The sequence below is a fragment of the Oncorhynchus nerka genome, linkage group LG5 (genome assembly GCF_034236695.1).
Source record: "Oncorhynchus nerka isolate Pitt River linkage group LG5, Oner_Uvic_2.0, whole genome shotgun sequence".
NCBI lineage: Eukaryota > Metazoa > Chordata > Actinopteri > Salmoniformes > Salmonidae > Oncorhynchus > Oncorhynchus nerka.
Genome location: NC_088400.1, coordinates 28022761 through 28044291, shown reverse-complemented (window position 1 = coordinate 28044291; position 21531 = coordinate 28022761). Strand labels below are relative to the sequence as shown.

Genomic DNA, 21531 nt, shown 5'->3' with positions numbered 1-21531 from the left:
AGTTCATGGAGAAGCTTGCCAAAGACAGAGCAATCCTGATGAAGATACATTCTTCTGAGAAATATACAGATTAGGTTGGTATAAGTATATTATGTAGTTACCAATCTCATCAGCATCTTATTTATTTATTATGTTAAGTATTTCACATATACTATTGTCTGTTTCTTTTATTTTGTTCATGTCCTCTTCTGCTCTTATTCTACACAGACTACCAGGACCACTGAACGGCTGTTCAGATCGGACAGTTCTGTCTTGTCTGTAGCGTTTCTGTAATATAGTTGTTTTCTCTGTATCACAGTGGGCCTGTTAGACTAAATACATGAAGCCGGAATTGTCCCCGTTTTTTATTTCATAGATAATAACATTGTAAAATTACAGGTTTGTAACAGTCCTGTTGTGTGAGCAGTCGGCAAACAAAGTTTCCAGGTTCTCCCTCTGAATTCTGTGTTCAAAATGGATTCTTCCCTTCTCAGATTTGATTTCTGCAGTAAATGTAAAAAAGGAGGGAAAGTCTCTTAGTCTCTGCTGCTGCTGCTAGCACTGCCTCAGTGGCCATGTTGCTAAGGTTAACACAAGTAAACAGTTGGAGCTAGCTAGTAAGCTAGCTAACAAATTAGAATTTAGCTAGCACAATTAAGATGGTCTTTTAACTCACACTGTCAATCTTTTCCTCCAGTGTTAATCTTCAACTGTACAATTTGATTACCTATATATTTGTTGCTAATTTAATATTGTAATCTCACTCTTAACAACCAGAAAGTTATAAAAAGTATGGAGCTGTTTGTCAACATTTCTCTCTCTCTCTCTCTCTCTCTCTCTCTCTAGGTGGCTACAGATAAGGACAACGGTATCCTGCTCTACAAGGAGGACCATGATCCTCTAGCCCTGGAGCTGTACCAGGGACACATACGCATCATCTACGACATCGCTAACTACCCGCTGACCACTGTCTACAGGTCAGCACACACACACAGATTAAACAACATTATAATGGAGGTGAGAAAACAGTGGAGGGGTCATCAGGGGAACTCTGGGAATCGAGTTAGTGTTGCACTAGGGGTTATATCAGTCATAGCACTCCTTGGGACTTGTGAGGAAGGGGAAGGAGAGTGGCTGTAATTTGAACCAGTCAGCCATAACAGAGCAGGGGAGAGTGGGTGATTTGAAATCATATTCACCTGATCCTCCCTCAGCTCCAACCCCAGCCCAAGTCTGTCTGATGCGTCATGGCTTCCACCCCGGGAGCGGGGTGGAAGCAGGGCAGGAGGAATGTTTCCACTCCTGCAGTTCCTTATGACTGCCGGCAGGTCCCCCTGCCCTGCAGCACCACAGCCTGAACTGTGGGAGGGCATACCGCTATCACGTTACACTTGCACACACACAATTTTCAAACCCTATGAGATTCGTGGTTAGGGTCCTAAAAAAATGCTTATCTTTTTAACCACAGATCATAGAAAATGCTGAGTGTACAAAATCTTATGAACACGTGCACTTTCCATGACATAGGTGAAATATAGGAACCCTTATTGATGTCACTTGTTAAATCCACTTCAATGAGTGTAGATTTTTTTTTTTAATTGTACCTTTATTTTACTAGGCAAGTCAGTTAAGAACAAATTCTTATTTTCAATGACGGCCTAGGAACAGTGGGTTAACTGCCTGTTCAAGGGCAGAACGACAGATTTTGTACCTTGTCAGCTCGGGGATTTGAACTTGCAACCTTTCGGTTACTAGGCCAATGCTCTAACCACTAGGCTACCCTGCCGCCCCAGATGAAGCGGAGGAGACAGGTTAAAGAAGGATTAAACCTTGAGACAATTGAGAGATGGATTTTATGTATGCCACTCAGAGGGTGAATGAGCAAGAGAAAATATTTAAGTGCCTTTCAATGGGTTATGGTAGTAGGTGCCAGGTGCACCGGATTGTGTCAAGAACTGCAATGCTGCTGGGTTTTTAATGCTCAACAGTTTCCCGTGTGTATCAAGAATGGTCCACCAGCCAAAGGAAGCATTGTGGGAAGGATTGTAGTCAACATGGGCTAGAATTCCTGTGGAATGCTTTTTACACCTTGTAGAGTCCATGGCCTGATGAATTGAGGCTGTTCTGAGGGCAGAAGGGGGGGTGCACTCAATATTAGGAGGGTGTTCTTAATGTTTGGTATACTCCGTGTATATGTTGTAGAATAATGCGCCAGTCTCCAGTGTGATCAATCCGTCTGTGTGACATGAAGCAAAGCCGTAGTCTGGTTGATAGCCGTAGAGACAGTTGGGCACCATCTGCCCTGACTCCCTCCTTCTCATATCCATGGGAGGGGAGACAGCTGTGTGGTGGGAACTCTGGCTTCCTCTCTCCCTCTCCCTCTGTGTCTGTGTGTGACTCTCTCTCTCTCTCTCTCTCTCTCTCTCTCTCTCTCTCTCTCTCTGTGTCTGTGTCTCTCTCTCTGTCTCTCCCAATTCAATTCAATTCAAGGGCTTTATTGGCATGGGAAACATGTGTTAACATTGCCAAAGCAAGTGAGGTAGACAACATACAAAGTGAATATATAAAGTGAAAAACAACAAAAATTAACAGTAAACATTACACATACAGAAGTTTCAAAACAGTAAAGACATTACAAATGTCATATATATATATATATATATATATATATATATATATATATATATATATATATATATATACAGTGTTTTAACAATGTACAAATGGTTAAAGGACACAAGATAAAATAAATAAGCATAAATATGGGTTGTATTTACAATGGTGTTTGTTCTTCACTGGTTGCCCTTTTCTCGTGGCAACAGGTCACAAATCTTGCTGCTGTGATGGCACACTGTGGAATTTCACCCAGTAGATATGGGAGTTTTGGAAAATTGGATTTGTTTTCAAATTCTTTGTGGATCTGTGTAATCTGAGGGAAATATGTCTCTCTAATATGGTCATACATTGGGCAGGAGGTTAGGAAGTGCAGCTCAGTTTCCACCTCATTTTGTGGGCAGTGAGCACATAGCCTGTCTTCTCTTGAGAGCCATGTCTGCCTACGGCGGCCTTTCTCAATAGCAAGGCTATGCTCACTGAGTCTGTACATAGTCAAAGCTTTCCTTAATTTTGGGTCAGTCACAGTGGTCAGGTATTCTGCCGCTGTGTACTCTCTGTGTAGGGCCAAATAGCATTCTAGTTTGCTCTGTTTTTTTGTTAATTCTTTCCAATGTGTTAAGTAATTATCTTTTTGTTTTCTCATGATTTGGTTGGGTCTAATTGTTCTGTTGTCCTGGGGCTCTGTAGGGTGTGCTTGTGTTTGTGAACAGAGCCCCAGGACCAGCTTGCTTAGGGGACTCTTCTCCAGGTTCATCTCTCTGTAGGTGATGGCTTTGTTATGGAAGGTTTGTGAATCGCTTCCTTTTAGGTGGTTATAGAATTTAACGGCTCTTTTCTGGATTTTGATCATTAGTGGGTATCGGCCTAATTCTGCTCTGCATGCATTATCTCTCTATGTCTCTCCCTCTCTCTCTCTGTGTGTCTGTGTCTCTCCCTCTCTCTCTGTGTCTGTCTCTCTCTGTCCCTCCCCCTCTCTCTCTCTCTCTCTGTCCCTCTCTCTCTCTCTCTCGCTTTCTCTCTCTGCTTTCGACACTTTAGAGTCCATGCCCCGATGAATCGAGGCTGAGAGCAAAAGTGAGGGGTGCAATTCAATATTAGGAAGGTGTCCTTAATATTTTGGTATCTCAGTATATGTAGACACTGGTATGGTGCTGGAGATAATGAATAGGAGGTTGAAAAGTGGCGGAATTAACCTTTGACATCTGGAGCTGGAGAGAGGAGATGGAGAGGAGACAGGAGAATGTAGACAGAAGGCAGGAGATAGAGAGGAGACAGGACAATGTAGACAGAAGGCAGGAGATAGAGAGGGGGCAGGAGAATGTAGAGAGGAGACAGGAGGCATGAGATAGAGAGGACACAGGAGAATGTAGACAGGAGGCATGAGATAGAGAGGAGACAGGAGAATGTAGAGAGGAGACCGGAGGCATGAGATAGAGAGGAGACAGGAGAATGTAGACAGGAGGCAGGAGATAGAGAGGAGAATGTAAACAGGAGGCAGGAGATAGACAGGAGACAGGAGATAGAGATAGAAAGGAGATAGGAGATAGACAAGAGACAGGAGATAGACAGGAGACAGGAAAATGTAGAGAGGAGACAGGAGATAGACAGGAGATAGACGAGAGACAGGAGATAGACAAGAGATAGACAAGAGACAGGAGATAGACAGGATACAGGAGATAGACAAGAGACAGGAGATAGACAGGAGACAGGAGATATAGAGGAGACATGAGATAGAGAGGAGACAGGAGATAGAGAGGAGACAGGAGATAGACAGGAGACAGGAGATAGACAAGAGATAGACAAGAGACAGGAGATATAGAGGAGACGTGAGATAGAGAGGAGACAGGAGATAGACAAGAGACAGGAGATAGACAGGAGACAGGAGATAGACAAGAGACAGGAGATAGACAGGAGACAGGAGATATAGAGGAGACGTGAGATAGAGAGGAGACAGGAGATAGACAAGAGACAGGAGATAGACAGGAGACAGGAGATAGACAAGAGATAGACAAGAGACAGGAGATATAGAGGAGACGTGAGATAGAGAGGAGACAGGAGATAGAGAGGAGACAGGAGATAGACAAGAGACAGGAGATAGACAGGAGACAGGAAAATGTAGAGAGGAGACGGGAGATAGACAGGAGACAGGAGATAGACAAGAGACAGACAAGAGACAGGAAAATGTAGAGAGGAGACAGGAGATAGACAGGAGACAGGAGATAGACAGGAGACAGGAGATAGACAAGAGACAGGAGATAGACAGGAGACAGGAAAATGTAGAGAGGAGACAGGAGATATAGAGGAGACATGAGATAGAGAGGAGACAGGAGATAGACAAGAGACAGGAGATAGACAGGAGACAGGAGACAGGAGATCAACATGAGACAGGAGATAGACAAGAGACAGGAAAATGTAGAGAGGAGACAGGAGATAGACAGGAGACAGGAGATAGACAGGAGACAGGAGATAGACAGGAGACAGGAGATGGACAGGATAATGTAGACAAGAGACGGGAGATAGACAAGATACAGGAGATAGAGAGCAGACAGGAAAATGTAGAGAGGAGACAGGAGATATAGAGGAGACATGAGATATAGAGGAGACATGAGATAGAGAGGAGACATGAGATAGAGAGGAGACAGGAGATAGACAGGAGAATGTAGACAAGAGACAGGAGATAGACAAGATACAGGAGATAGAGAGGAGACAGGAGATAGACAAGAGACAGGAGATAGACAGGAGACAGGAAAATGTAGAGAGGAGACAGGAGATAGACAGGAGATAGACAAGAGACAGACAAGAGACAGGAAAATGTAGAGAGGAGACAGGAGATAGACAGGAGACAGGAGATAGACAGGAGATAGACAGGAGACAGGAGATAGACAAGAGACAGGAGATAGACAGGAGATAGACAGGAGACAGGAAAATGTAGAGAGGAGACAGGAGATATAGAGGAGACATGAGATAGAGAGGAGACAGGAGACAGGAGATAGACAAGAGACAGGAGATAGACAGGAGACAGGTGATCAACATGAGACAGGAGATAGACAAGAGATAGACAAGAGACAGGAAAATGTAGAGAGGAGACAGGAGATAGACAGGAGACAGGAGATAGACAGGAGACAGGAGATAGACAGGAGACAGGAGATGGACAGGATAATGTAGACAAGAGACGGGAGATAGACAAGATACAGGAGATAGAGAGGAGACAGGAAAATGTAGAGAGGAGACAGGAGATATAGAGGAGACATGAGATATAGAGGAGACATGAGATAGAGAGGAGACATGAGATAGAGAGGAGACAGGAGATAGACAGGAGAATGTAGACAAGAGACAGGAGATAGACAAGATACAGGAGATAGAGAGGAGACAGGAAAATGTAGACAGAAGATGGGAGGAGGGAGGAGACTGGAGAAGGTAGACAGGAGAGGGGAGACAGGAGAGAGCACAGCTAGGAGAAGATGAGAATATATGGAGGAGAGGAGTTCACGTGGGAATGAAGGGCTGCTGGTGAGAGGGGAGAGGAGAGAGCGGTGAGAAAAACAGGAAGGAGAAATGAGAGTGGATGAGGGTGTGCTGGTCAAGTGATGGAAAGGTGGGGGGTGAACCACCCATCTGTCCAGACCTAATCTGGAGAGAATAGGGAGGGAGAGGAGGAGGTAGCAGGGTAGAGGCCTCATTACTATCAGATGAATGCCTGGGTCCTCACTGTGTTCATGTCCTGCCCTTTACCAAATGCCACAGTAATCCCTCTATTAGTTTAAGGGAACTCGTCTGACATTATTCAAGAGATGGAGGGAGAGGAAAAGGGGAAGGGGCATAGAAACATCACAGAAGATTGACCGAGAGTGTTACAGGAGGAGAGAAGGTTAGAGAGGGTTTGATCTGAGCATAGAAACATCACAGAAGATTGACCGAGAGTGTTACAGGAGGAGAGAAGGTTAGAGAGGGTTTGATGGGAGCATAGAAACATCACAGAAGATTGACCGAGAGTGTTACAGGAGGAGCGAAGGTTAGAGAGGGTTTGATGGGGAGCATAGAAACATCACAGAAGATTGACCGAGAGTGTTACAGGAGGAGAGAAGGTTAGAGAGGGTTTGATGGGAGCATAGAAACATCACAGAATATTGACCGACAGTGTTACAGGAGGAGCGAAGGTTAGAGAGGGTTTGATGGGAGCATAGAAACATCACAGAAGATTGACCGACAGTGTTACAGGAGGAGAGAAGGTTAGAGAGGGTTTGATGGGAGCATAGAAACATCACAGAAGATTGACCGAGAGTGTTACAGGAGGAGAGAAGGTTAGAGAGGGTTTGATGGAAGCATAGAAACATCACAGAAGATTGACCGAGAGTGTTACAGGAGGAGAGAAGGTTAGAGAGGGTTTGATGGGAGCATAGAAACATTACAGAAGATTGACCGACAGTGTTACAGGAGGAGAGAAGGTTAGAGAGGGTTTGATGGGAGCATAGAAACATCACAGAAGATTGACCGACAGTGTTACAGGAGGAGAGAAGGTTAGAGAGGGTTTGATGGGGAGCATAGAAACATCACAGAAGATTGACCGACAGTGTTACAGGAGGAGAGAAGGTTAGAGAGGGTTTGATGGGGAGCATAGAAACATCACAGAAGATTGACCGACAGTGTTACAGGAGGAGAGAAGGTTAGAGAGGGTTTGATGGGGAGCATAGAAACATCACAGAAGATTGACCGAGAGCGTTTCAATCTTTACCCAATTCCCTCCCACTCTTTCTAGGTTCAGCCATCCATTGCCACGCCTACACTATTTGTATTGGTAGGTACCTTCAGATAGCAGTCATCGCCACGCCTACACTATTTGTATTGGTAGGTACGTGCAGATAGCAGTCATTGCCTGCCATGTCACTGTGATTTAGAGCAATGGAGAAGAGCCTATAGAGGGCGTCAAAGTGTCTCTCTCTCTTCTCTTTGTCTTCTCTGCTCCACTCAGCGTCTGCACAAGATGTCTCTTTGTGAGCCGAATGCCATGTTAGAGCTGAGTGGAGCTGAGTCACAGAGTAAAGGTGGAGAGAGAAGAGGACAGGCAGCTTGTGAACAAAGTGGGCTACTGGTAGAGAGAGAGAGAGAGAGAGAGAGAGAGAGAGAGAGAGAGAGAGTTTTGAAACTTCTGTATGTGTAATGTTTACTGTTAATTTTTTATTGTTTATTTCACTTTATATATTCACTTTATATATTATCTATCTCACTTGCTTTGGCAATGTTAACACATGTTTCCCATACCAATAAAGCCCTTGAATTGAACTGAATTGAGAGAGAGAGACTGGTAGAGAGAGAGAGAGAGAGAGAGAGAGAGAGAGAGAGAGAGACTGGTAGAGAGAGAGACTGGTAGAGAGAGAGAGAGAGAGAGAGAGAGAGAGAGAGAGAGAGAGAGACTGGTAGAGAGAGAGAGAGAGAGAGAGAGAGAGATAGAGAGAGAGAGAGACTGGTAGAGAGAGAGAGAGAGAGAGAGAGAGAGAGAGAGAGACTGGTAGAGAGGGAGAGAGACTGGTAGAAATACACTACAGAAAAAGACAGAACAGCATGTCAGAAATTAGCTCACTGTAATTGAAGAATCCATAGAAATTTGAAAAACTCTAAACAAACAACAACACGAAGAGTTATCTATCCAAAACAGAGATGTATGGATAAACCACTTCTCCAATATTCTTGGCTCTATAACAAAGAACAAACAGCAAAAACATATACATGATCAAATACAAATCTTAGAATCAACTATTAAAGACTACCAGAACTCACTGGATTCTTCAATCACATTGAATGAACTACAGGACAAAATACAATCCTCAATGAAATGATCAAATATACAGACCACAATTTCCAATTGGCTAAATTTAAAACATACAACATTATAAAATCCATGTACACAAACAACAAGTGTGCAGTTAAAGTTGGCAAAAAACACACATTTATTTCCACGGGCTGTGAGCTGCAGCTCCCGGCCTAACCCTACTAGAATCTGAAGTCAATCTAGTGTTTGGTGATGATCTGGTGCCTCTGTCCCCAACCAAGGAGGGCCTACAGCAGCACCTACATCTTCTGCACAGATTCTGTCAGACCTGGGCCCTGACAGTACATCTCAGTAAGACTAAAATAATGGTGTTACAAAAAAGGTCCAGTTGCCAGGACCACAAATATAAATTCCATCTAGACACCGTTGCCCTAGAGCACACAAACACCTATACAAATCTCGGCATTTTAACATCAGCACCACAGGTAACTTCCACAAAGCTGTGAACAATCTGAGAGACAAGGCAAGAAGGGCCTTCTATGCCACAAAAGGAACATAACATTTGACATACCAATGAGGATCTGGCTAAAAATAATTGAATCAGTTATAGAACCCATTGCCCTTCATGGTTGTGAGGTCTGGGGTCCGCTCACCAACCAAGAATTCACAAAATGGGACAAACAACAAATTAAGACTCTGCATGCAGAATTATGCCAAAATATCCTCAGTGTACAAGGTAAAACACCAAACAATGCATGCAGATCAGAATTAGGCCGATCCCCGCTAATTCTCAAAATCCAGAAAAGAGACGTTAAATTCTACAACCACCTAAAATGAAGCAATTCCCAAACCTTCCATAACAAAGCCATCACCCACAGAGAGATGAACCTGGAGAAGAGTCCCCTAAGTAAGCTGGTCCTGGGGCTCTGTTCACAAACACAAACACACCCCACAGAGAGATGAACCTGGAGAAGAGTCCCCTAAGTAAGCTGGTCCTGGGGCTCTGTTCACAAACACAAACACACCCCACAGAGAGATGAACCTGAAGAAGAGTCCCCTAACCAAATTATGAGAAAATTAAAAGATAATTACTTGACACAATGGAAAGAAATCACAAAACAACAGAGCAAACTGGAATGCTATTTGGACCTACACAGAGAGTACGGAAATCTTTGACTTTGCACAAACTCAGTGAGCATAGCCTTGCTATTGAGAAAGGCCGCTGAAGGCAGACCTGGCTCTCAAGAAAAGACAGGCTATGTGCTCACTGCCCAAAAAATGAGTTGGAAACTGAGCTGCACTTCCTAACCTCCTGCCAAATGTATGACAATATTAGAGATACATATGTCCCTCAGATTACACAGACCCACAAAGAATATGAAAATAATTCAAATTTTGATAAACTCCCATATGAACTGGATGAAATTCCACAGTGTGCCATCACAGCAGCAATATTTCTGATCTGTTGCCACAACAAAAGGGCAACCAGTGAAAAACAAACACCATTGTAAATATAACCTATATTTATGTTTATTTCTTTTCCCTTTTATACTTTAACTATTTGCACATCATTACAATGCTATATACAGACATAATATGACATGTGAGTGTAATGTTAACTGTTCATTTGTTATTGTTTATTTCACTTTTGTTTATTATCTATTTCACTTGCTTTGGCAATGTAAGATCCAGATGGGCCCAGACAGAACAGACCCAGACAGAACAGATCCAGATAGTCCCAGACAGAACAGATCCAGATAGACCCAGACAGAACAGATCTAGACAGACCCAGACAGAACAGATCCAGATAGACCCAGACAGAATAGCCCCAGACAGAACAGATCCAGATAGACCCAGACAGAACAGATCCAGACAGAACAGATCTAGACAGACCCAGACAGAACAGATCCAGATAGACCCAGACAGAACAGATCCAGATAGACCCAGACAGAACAGATCCAGATAGACCCAGACAGAACAGATCCAGATAGAACCGGACAGAACAGATCCAGATAGACCCAGACAGAACAGATCTAGACAGACCCAGACAGAACAGATCCAGGTAGACCCAGACAGAACAGATCCAGATAGAACAGATCTAGACAGAACAGATCCAGACAGAACAGATCCAGACAGAACAGATCCAGATAGAACAGACCCAGACAGAACAGATCCACATAGAACAGATCTAGACAGAACAGATCCAGACAGAACAGATCCAGACAGACCCAGACAGAACAGATCCAGATAGAACAGACCCAGACAGAACAGATCCACATAGAACAGATCTAGACAGAACAGATCCAGACAGATCAGATCCAGACAGAACACATCCAGATAGATCCAGACAGAACAGATCCAGATAGACCCAGACAGAGAAGATCCAGACAGAACAGATCCAGATAGAACAGATCCAGACAGAACAGATCCAGATAGAACAGACCCAGACAGAACAGATCTAGATAGAACAGATCTAGACAGAACAGATCCAGATGGGCCCAGACAGAACAGACCCAGACAGAACAGATCCAGACAGAACAGATGAAGATAGACCCAGACAGAACAGATCCAGCTAGACCCAGACAGAACAGATCCAGACAGAACAGATCCACATAGAACAGATCCAGACAGAACAGATCCAGATAGAACAGACCCAGACAGAACAGATCCAGATAGAACAGATCTAGACAGAACAGATCCAGACAGAACAGATCCAGACAGAACAGATCTAGACAGACCCAGACAGAACAGATCCAGATAGACCCAGACAGAACAGATCCAGATAGACCCAGACAGAACAGATCCAGATAGACCCAGACAGAACAGATCCAGATAGAACAGATCCGGACAGAACAGATCCAGACAGACCCAGACAGAACAGATCCAGGTAGACCCAGACAGAACAGATCCAGATAGAACAGATCCAGACAGAACAGATCCAGACAGATTAGATCCAGACAGATCAGATCCAGACAGAACACATCCAGATAGATCCAGACAGAACAGATCCAGATAGACCCAGACAGAGCAGATCCAGATAGAACAGATCCAGACAGAACAGATCCAGATAGAACAGATCCAGACAGAACAGATCCAGATAGAACAGACCCAGACAGAACAGATCCAGATAGAACAGATCTAGACAGAACAGATCCAGACAGAACAGATCTAGACAGAACAGATCCAGATAGAACAGATCCAGACAGAACAGATCCAGATAGAACAGACCCAGACAGAACAGATCCAGATAGAACAGATCTAGACAGAACAGATCCAGATGGGCCCAGACAGAACAGACCCAGACAGAACAGATCCAGACAGAACAGATGAAGATAGACCCAGACAGAACAGATCCAGACAGAACAGATCTAGACAGACCCAGACAGAACAGATCTAGACAGACCCAGACAGAACAGATCCAGATAGACCCAGACAGAACAGATCCAGATAGACCCAGACAGAACAGATCCAGATAGAACAGATCCGGACAGAACAGATCCAGACAGACCCAGACAGAACAGATCCAGGTAGACCCAGACAGAACAGATCCAGATAGAACAGATCCAGACAGAACAGATCCAGACAGATCAGATCCAGACAGAACACATCCAAATAGATCCAGACAGAACAGATCCAGATAGACCCAGACAGAACAGATCCAGATAGAACAGATCCAGACAGACACAGATCTAGACAGAATAGATCTAAACAGAACAGATCCATACAGAACAGATCCAGACAGAACAGATTCAGATAGATCCAGACAGAACAGATCCAGATAGACACAGACAGAACAGATCCAGACAGAATAGATCTAGACAGAACAGATCCAGACAGAACAGATCCAGTTAGAACAGATCCAGACAAACACAGACAGAACAGATCCAGATAGATCCAGACAGAGCAGATCCAGATAGAACAGATCCAGACAGAACAGATCCAGACAGAACAGATCCAATTAGAACAGATCCAGACAGACACAGACAGAACAGATCCAGACGGAACAGATACAGATAGACCCAGACAGAACAGATCCAGATATACCCAGACAGAACAGATCCAGATATACACAGACAGAACAGATCCAGACAGAACAGATCCATACAGAACAGATCCAGACAGAACAGATTCAGATAGATCCAGAGAGAACAGATCCAGATAGACACAGACAGAACAGATCCAGATAGAACAGATCCGGACAGAACAGATCCAGATAGACCCAGACAGAACAGATCTAGACAGACCCAGACAGAACAGATCCAGGTAGACCCAGACAGAACAGATCCAGATAGAACAGATCTAGACAGAACAGATCCAGACAGAACAGATCCAGACAGAACAGATCCAGATAGACCCAGACAGAACAGATCCAGATAGAACAGACCCAGACAGAACAGATCCAGATAGAACAGATCTAGACAGAACAGATCCAGACAGAACAGATCTAGACAGAACAGATCCAGATAGAACAGATCCAAACAGAACAGATCCAGATATAACAGATCCAGACAGAACAGATCCAGATAGAACAGATCCAGACAGACACAGACAGAACAGATCCAGATGGAACAGATACAGATAGACCCAGACAGAACAGATCCAGATAGAACAGATCCAGACAGACACAGATCTAGACAGAACAGATCTAGACAGAACAGATCCATACAGAACAGATCCAGACAGAACAGATTCAGATAGATCCAGACAGAACAGATCCAGATAGACACAGACAGAACAGATCCAGATAGACCCAGACAGAACAGATCTAGACAGACCCAGACAGAACAGATCCAGGTAGACCCAGACAGAACAGATCCAGATAGAACAGACACAGATAGAACAGATCTAGACAGAACAGATAGAGACAGAATAGATCTAGACAGAACAGATCCAGACAGAACAGATCCAGTTAGAACAGATCCAGACAAACACAGACAGAACAGATCCAGATAGATCCAGACAGAGCAGATCCAGATAGAACAGATCCAGACAGAACAGATCCAGATAGAACAGATCCAGACAGACACAGACAGAACAGATCCAGACGGAACAGATACAGATAGACCCAGACAGAACAGATCCAGATATACCCAGACAGAACAGATCCAGATAGACCCAGACAGAACAGATCCAGTTAGAACAGATCCAGACAGACACAGACAGAACAGATCCAGACGGAACAGATACAGATAGACCCAGACAGAACAGATCCAGATATACCCAGACAGAACAGATCCAGGTAGACCCAGACAGAACAGATCCAGATAGAACAGATCTAGACAGAACAGATCCAGACAGAACAGATCCAGACAGAACAGATCCAGATAGACCCAGACAGAACAGATCCAGATAGAACAGACCCAGACAGAACAGATCCACATAGAACAGATCTAGACAGAACAGATCCAGACCGAACAGATCCAGACAGAACAGATCTAGATAGACCCAGACAGAACAGATCCAGATGGGCCCAGACAGAACAGACCCAGACAGAACAGACCCAGACAGAACAGACCCAGACAGAACAAACCCAGATATAACAGATCTAGACAGAACAGATCCAGACAGAACAGATCCAGACAGAACAGATCCAGATAGACCCAGACAGAACAGATCCAGATAGAACAGACCCAGACAGAACAGATCCACATAGAACAGATCTAGACAGAACAGATCCAGACCGAACAGATCCAGACAGAACAGATCTAGATATACCCAGACAGAACAGATCCAGATAGAACAGATCTAGACAGAACAGATCCAGACAGAACAGATCCAGACAGAACAGATCCAGACAGAACAGATCCAGATAGAACAGACCCAGACAGAACAGATCCAGACAGAACAGATCCAGATAGAACAGATCCAGACAGACACAGACAGAACAGATCCAGATGGAACAGATACAGATAGACCCAGACAGAACAGATCCAGATAGACCCAGACAGAACAGATCCAGATAGAACAGATCCAGACAGACACAGATCTAGACAGAACAGATCTAGACAGAACAGATCCATACAGAACAGATCCAGACAGAACAGATCCAGACAGAACAGATCCAGACAGAACAGATCTAGACAGAACAGACCCAGACAGAACAGATCCAGATAGAACAGATCCAGACAGACACAGATCTAGACAGAACAGATCTAGACAGAACAGATCCATACAGAACAGATCCAGACAGAACAGATTCAGATAGATCCAGACAGAACAGATCCAGATAGACACAGACAGAACAGATCCAGATAGAACAGATCTAGACAGAACAGATCCAGACAGAACAGATCCAGACAGAACAGATCCAGATAGACCCAGACAGAACAGATCCAGATAGAACAGACCCAGACAGAACAGATCCAGATAGAACAGATCTAGACAGAACAGATCCAGACAGACACAGATCTAGACAGAACAGATCTAGACAGAACAGATCCATACAGAACAGATCCAGACAGAACAGATTCAGATAGATCCAGACAGAACAGATCCAGATAGACACAGACAGAACAGATCCAGATAGACCCAGACAGAACAGATCTAGACAGACCCAGACAGAACAGATCCAGGTAGACCCAGACAGAACAGATCCAGATAGAACAGACCCAGATAGAACAGACACAGATAGAACAGATCTAGACAGAACAGATAGAGACAGAATAGATCTAGACAGAACAGATCCAGACAGAACAGATCCAGTTAGAACAGATCCAGACAAACACAGACAGAACAGATCCAGATAGATCCAGACAGAGCAGATCCAGATAGAACAGATCCAGACAGAACAGATCCAGATAGAACAGATCCAGACAGACACAGACAGAACAGATCCAGACGGAACAGATACAGATAGACCCAGACAGAACAGATCCAGATATACCCAGACAGAACAGATCCAGATAGACCCAGACAGAACAGATCCAGTTAGAACAGATCCAGACAGACACAGACAGAACAGATCCAGACGGAACAGATACAGATAGACCCAGACAGAACAGATCCAGATATACCCAGACAGAACAGATCCAGGTAGACCCAGACAGAACAGATCCAGATAGAACAGATCTAGACAGAACAGATCCAGACAGAACAGATCCAGACAGAACAGATCCAGATAGACCCAGACAGAACAGATCCAGATAGAACAGACCCAGACAGAACAGATCCACATAGAACAGATCTAGACAGAACAGATCCAGACCGAACAGATCCAGACAGAACAGATCTAGATAGACCCAGACAGAACATATCCAGATGGGCCCAGACAGAACAGACCCAGACAGAACAGACCCAGACAGAACAGACCCAGACAGAACAAACCCAGATAGAACAGATCTAGACAGAACAGATCCAGACAGAACAGATCCAGACAGAACAGATCCAGATAGACCCAGACAGAACAGATCCAGATAGAACAGACCCAGACAGAACAGATCCACATAGAACAGATCTAGACAGAACAGATCCAGACCGAACAGATCCAGACAGAACAGATCTAGATATACCCAGACAGAACAGATCCAGATAGAACAGATCTAGACAGAACAGATCCAGACAGAACAGATCCAGACAGAACAGATCCAGACAGAACAGATCCAGATAGAACAGACCCAGACAGAACAGATCCAGACAGAACAGATCCAGATAGAACAGATCCAGACAGACACAGACAGAACAGATCCAGATGGAACAGATACAGATAGACCCAGACAGAACAGATCCAGATAGACCCAGACAGAACAGATCCAGATAGAACAGATCCAGACAGACACAGATCTAGACAGAACAGATCTAGACAGAACAGATCCATACAGAACAGATCCAGACAGAACAGATTCAGATAGATCCAGACAGAACAGATCCAGATAGACACAGACAGAACAGATCCAGACAGAACAGATCTAGACAGAACAGATCCATACAGAACAGATCCAGACAGAACAGATTCATATAGATCCAGACAGAACAGATCCAGATAGACACAGACAGAACAGATCCAGATAGAACAGATCCGGACAGAACAGATCCAGATAGACCCAGACAGAACAGATCTAGACAGACCCAGACAGAACAGATCCAGGTAGACCCAGACAGAACAGATCCAGATAGAACAGATCTAGACAGAACAGATCCAGACAGAACAGATCCAGACAGAACAGATCCAGATAGACCCAGACAGAACAGATCCAGATAGAACAGACCCAGATAGAACAGACCCAGATAGAACAGATCTAGACAGAACAGATCCAGACAGAATAGATCTAGACAGAACAGATCCAGACAGAACAGATCCAGTTAGAACAGATCCAGACAAACACAGACAGAACAGATCCAGATAGATCCAGACAGAGCAGATCCAGATAGAACAGATCCAGACAGAACAGATCCAGACAGAGCAGATCCAGATAGAACAGATCCAGACAGAACAGATCCAGATAGAACAGATCCAGACAGAACAGATCCAGTTAGAACAGATCCAGACAGACACAGACAGAACAGATCCAGACGGAACAGATACAGATAGACCCAGACAGAACAGATCCAGATATACCCAGACAGAACAGATCCAGATAGACCCAGACAGAACAGATCCAGTTAGAACAGATCCAGACAGACACAGACAGAACAGATCCAGCCGGAACAGATACAGATAGACCCAGACAGAACAGATCCAGATATACCCAGACAGAACAGATCCAGATAGACCCAGACAGAACAGATCCAGATAGAACAGATCTAGACAGAACAGATCCAGACAGAACAGATCCAGACAGAACAGATCCAGATAGACCCAGACAGAACAGATCCAGATGGGCCCAGACAGAACAGACCCAGACAGAACAGACCCAGACAGAACAAACCCAGACAGAACAGATCCAGACAGAACAGATCCAGACAGAACAGATCCAGATAGAACAGACCCAGACAGAACAGATCCAGACAGAACAGATCCAGACAGAACAGATCCAGACAGAACAGATCCAGATAGAACAGACCCAGACAGAACAGATCTAGACAGAACAGATCCAGACAGAACAGATCTAGACAGAACAGATCCAGACAGAACAGATCTAGACAGAACAGATCCAGACAGAACAGATCCAGATAGATCCAGACAAAACAGATCCAGATAGACCCAGACAGAGCAGATCCAGATAGAACAGATCCAGACAGAACAGATCCAGATAGAACAGATCCAGACAGAACAGATCCAGTTAGAACAGATCTAGACAGACACAGACAGAACAGATCCAGACGGAACAGATACAGATATACCCAGACAGAACAGATCCAGATATACCCAGACAGAACAGATCCAGATAGACCCAGACAGAACAGATCCAGATAGACCCAGACAGACCAGATGCAGATAGACCCAGACAGAACAGATACAGATATACCCAGAGAACAGATCCAGATATACCCAGACAGAACAGATCCAGATAGACCCAGACAGAACAGATCCAGATAGAACAGATCCAGACAGAACAGATCCAGATAGACCCAGACAGAACAGATCCAGATAGAACAGACCCAGACAGAACAGATCCACATAGAACAGATCTAGACAGAACAGATCCAGACAGAACAGATCCAGACAGAACAGATCTAGATAGACCTAGACAGAACAGATCCAGACAGAACAGATCCAGATGGGCCCAGACAGAACAGACCCAGCAGAACAGACCCAGACAGAACAGATCCAGATAGACCCAGAAAGAACAGATCCAGACAGAACAGATCCAGACAAAACAGATCTAGACAGACCCAGACAGAACAGATCCAGACAGAACAGATCTAGACAGATCCAGACAGAACAGATCCAAATAGACCCAGACAGAACAGATACAGACAGAAAAGATCTAGACAGACCCAGACAGAACAGATCCAGACAGAACAGATCTAGACAGACCCAGACAGAACAGATCCAGATAGACACAGGCAGAGCAGACACAGATTGACACAGACAGAACAGACCCAGACAAAACATATCCAGACAGAACAGATGCAGACATACCCAGAGGGAACATATCCAGACAGAACAGATGCAGACATACCCAGACAGAACAGACCCAGACAAAACATATCCAGACAGAACAGATCTAGACAGACCCAGACAGAACAGGTCTAGATAGACCCAGACAGAACAGATCCAGACAAAACAGATCTAGACAGACCCAGACAAAACAGATCCAGACAAAACAGATCTAGACAGACACAGACAGAACAGATCTAGATAGACCCAGACAGAACAGATCCAGACAGAACAGATCTAGACAGACCCAGACAGAACAGACCCAGACAGAACAGATCCAGACAGAACAGATCTAGACAGAACAGACAAAGACAGAACAGATCCAGACAGAACCGATCTTGACAGACCCAGACAGAACAGACCCAGACCCATTAAGATGGTTTAGGTAGTACTGTTAGACCTAGCTAACCCTAAGAGGAGCTATCAGGCAACAACCCCCCCCCCCCTCCCTCCCTCCCCCCATTCCTTAGACCCCATACACTAAACAAGCTTGTAGTTCGCCCGTGTGCTTCTAAGGAAACCTAGGTTCCCTTACAGCTGCAATCTGGAACTTTGTTGGTTATCTGCAAAACGTACATTTAAACAAGTCTATATTGTAAGCAATTGACAGCGCTGGGTAGTTACATTTTGAAATGTAAATAGGGTCTACAGGGTAGCTGGTTCAATATGTCTTTCTCTGATTAAGGCAACCAGTAAGTTTGTGTTATTTAAAATGTGGTTTGATAAAGAGAGGAAGATGGAGCGTTTTATGTACTTCCCTCAGTCGACTTGCAGGGTGCTGCTGAAATCTGCCAATTCTTTCTGTTCGCTTTTATTGAATTCCATAATGGGCTGGTATAAGCTAATACGCAGGCTGGGCACACATCAAAGACACCACATCCCCATCGAAAAATATTGCCTCTGGAAAACTTCAGATTGTCAAAACTGCCCAAAATTGGCAAAGGTTGGAGGGCTGAGCTACACGGTTCACCTTTTTAGACTGGACCTCTGCTACCCCTCTGTGGTCATATGGTATCATAGCAAGATGGGAACTCTCGATTTTCTTCCCCAAATCCTTTTCCCTGCTACTCCCCCTTAGCCAGGATGTGCATGTGGGCTTTCAGATTGCCAGTAACGAATGACGGCTGTCAAAATCAGAGACACTGGGTGACAATGGCATTGAAGTGTAATAAAGCCAGACTTCCATGGTGGTATTTATGTATTAAATAGAAGCAGAAGCGGGCTCCCAAGTGGCACAGCTAGAGGTGTAACTACAGACCCTGGTTTGATTCCAGGCTGTATCACAAGCGGTCGTGATTGGGGAGTCCCATAGGGGAGCGCACAATTGGCCCAGCGTAGTCCGGGTTATGGTTTGGCCGGAGTAGGCCGTCATTGTAAATAAGAATTTGTTCTTAACTGACTTGCCAAGGTAAAAAAAAAACTGGTTGGCTGCAAAAGGCCTGTTTTCAGATTGGAATGTAATTACACGCCCATAATGCAAACCACACATGATGCAGTGATTACTTCGCAGATGTGACGGGACAGAGGGTGTGGTTCAGCTGTGTCGGACCGCTCTAATACAGAATGAGTAAAGGCTAATAAGTGCACTACTTTTGAGAAGAAAAAATATATAATTTTTTGTAAAAATGCTTTAATTAATATGATTTTAAGATTTTTTTTTACTGGCTATTAATGTAATAATACAGTCATTGAACCACTGTAGGAACTGTCAATCAAACGTTTTTAACAATCAGCCAATAGGAGAGCTGCAGTTGGGGAGAGCCTTGCTAAACTTGCCTGATTGGCATGCTGTTTTTGGATAAGACCACAACCCAATAGCGGTAAGGATAGAAAGAGCTAGTTTTGAGCTGCACTCAATTTCACCACCCAGACCCAATATATTATGTATTTCTTTATTCTCTCTCTCTCTCATGTTTACATTGCCAAAGCAAGTGAAATAGATCAAGTTTACATACACTTAAGTTGGAGTCATTAAAACTCGTTTTTCAACCACTCCATAAATGTCTTGTTAACAAACTATAGTTTTGGCACGTCGGTTAGGACATCTACTTTGTGCATGACACAAGTCATTTTTCCAACAATTGTTTACAGACAGATTATTTCACCTATAAGTCACTGTATCACAATTCCAGTGGGTCAGAAGTTGACATACACTAAATTGACTGTGCCTTTCAACATCTTGGAAAATTCCAGAAAATGATGTCATGGCTTTTGAAGCTTCTGATAGGATAATTGACATAATTGGAGTAAATTGGAGGTGTACCTGTGGATGTATTTCAAGGCCTACCTTCAAACTCAGTGCCTCTTTGCTTGACATCATGGGAAAATCATAAGAAATCAGCCAAGACCTCAGATCCTTCGGAGCAATTTCCAAATGCCTGAAGGTACCATGTTCATCTGCACAAACAAGAGTACGGAAGTATAAACACTATGAGACCACGCAGCCGTCATACCGCTCAGGAAGGAGACGCGTTCTGTCTCCTAGAGATGAACGTACTTTGACGCGAAAAGTGTGTATCAATCCCAGAACAACAGCAAAGGACCTTGTGAAGATGCTGGAGGAAACAGGTACAAAAGTATCTATATCCACACTAAAACGAGTCCTATATCAACATAACTTGAAAGGCCGCTCAGCAAGGAAAAAGCCACTGCTCCAAAACCGCCATAAAAAAGACAGACCATGGTTTGTAACTACACATGGGGACAAAGATCGTACTTTTTGGAGAAATGTTCTCTGGTCTGATGAAACAAAAATAGAACTGTTTGGCCATAATGACCATCGTTATGTTTGGAGTAAAAGGGGGGGACTTGCAAGCCGAAGAACACCATCCCAACCGTGAAGTACGGGGGTGGCAGCATCATGTTGTGGGGGTGTGTCATGCCCTGACCTTAGAGATCCTTTTTATGTCTCTATTTTGGTTTGGTCAGGGTGTGAGTTGGGGTGGGCATTCTATGTTCTGTGTTTCTATGTTTTGGCCGGGTAGGGTTCTCAATCGGGGACAGCTGTCTTTCATTGTCTCTGATTGGGAACCATACTTAGGTACCCTTTTTTCCCACCTGTGTTTGTGGGAAGTTAATTTTGTTTGATGGCACATAGCCTTAAGCTTCACGGTTTGTTTTGTATTGTTTA

General features: G+C 44.2%; 1 protein-coding gene across 1 annotated transcript in view; it reads left to right on the top strand.

Moving 5' to 3' along the window:
* LOC115123089 (slit homolog 3 protein-like) overlaps nt 1-21531 on the top strand; it is a 516835-nt gene that overhangs the window by 475593 nt on the left and 19711 nt on the right. The window contains 1 exon segment of the mRNA XM_065018507.1: nt 826-956. Coding sequence (XP_064874579.1) covers nt 826-956 — 131 coding nt within the window.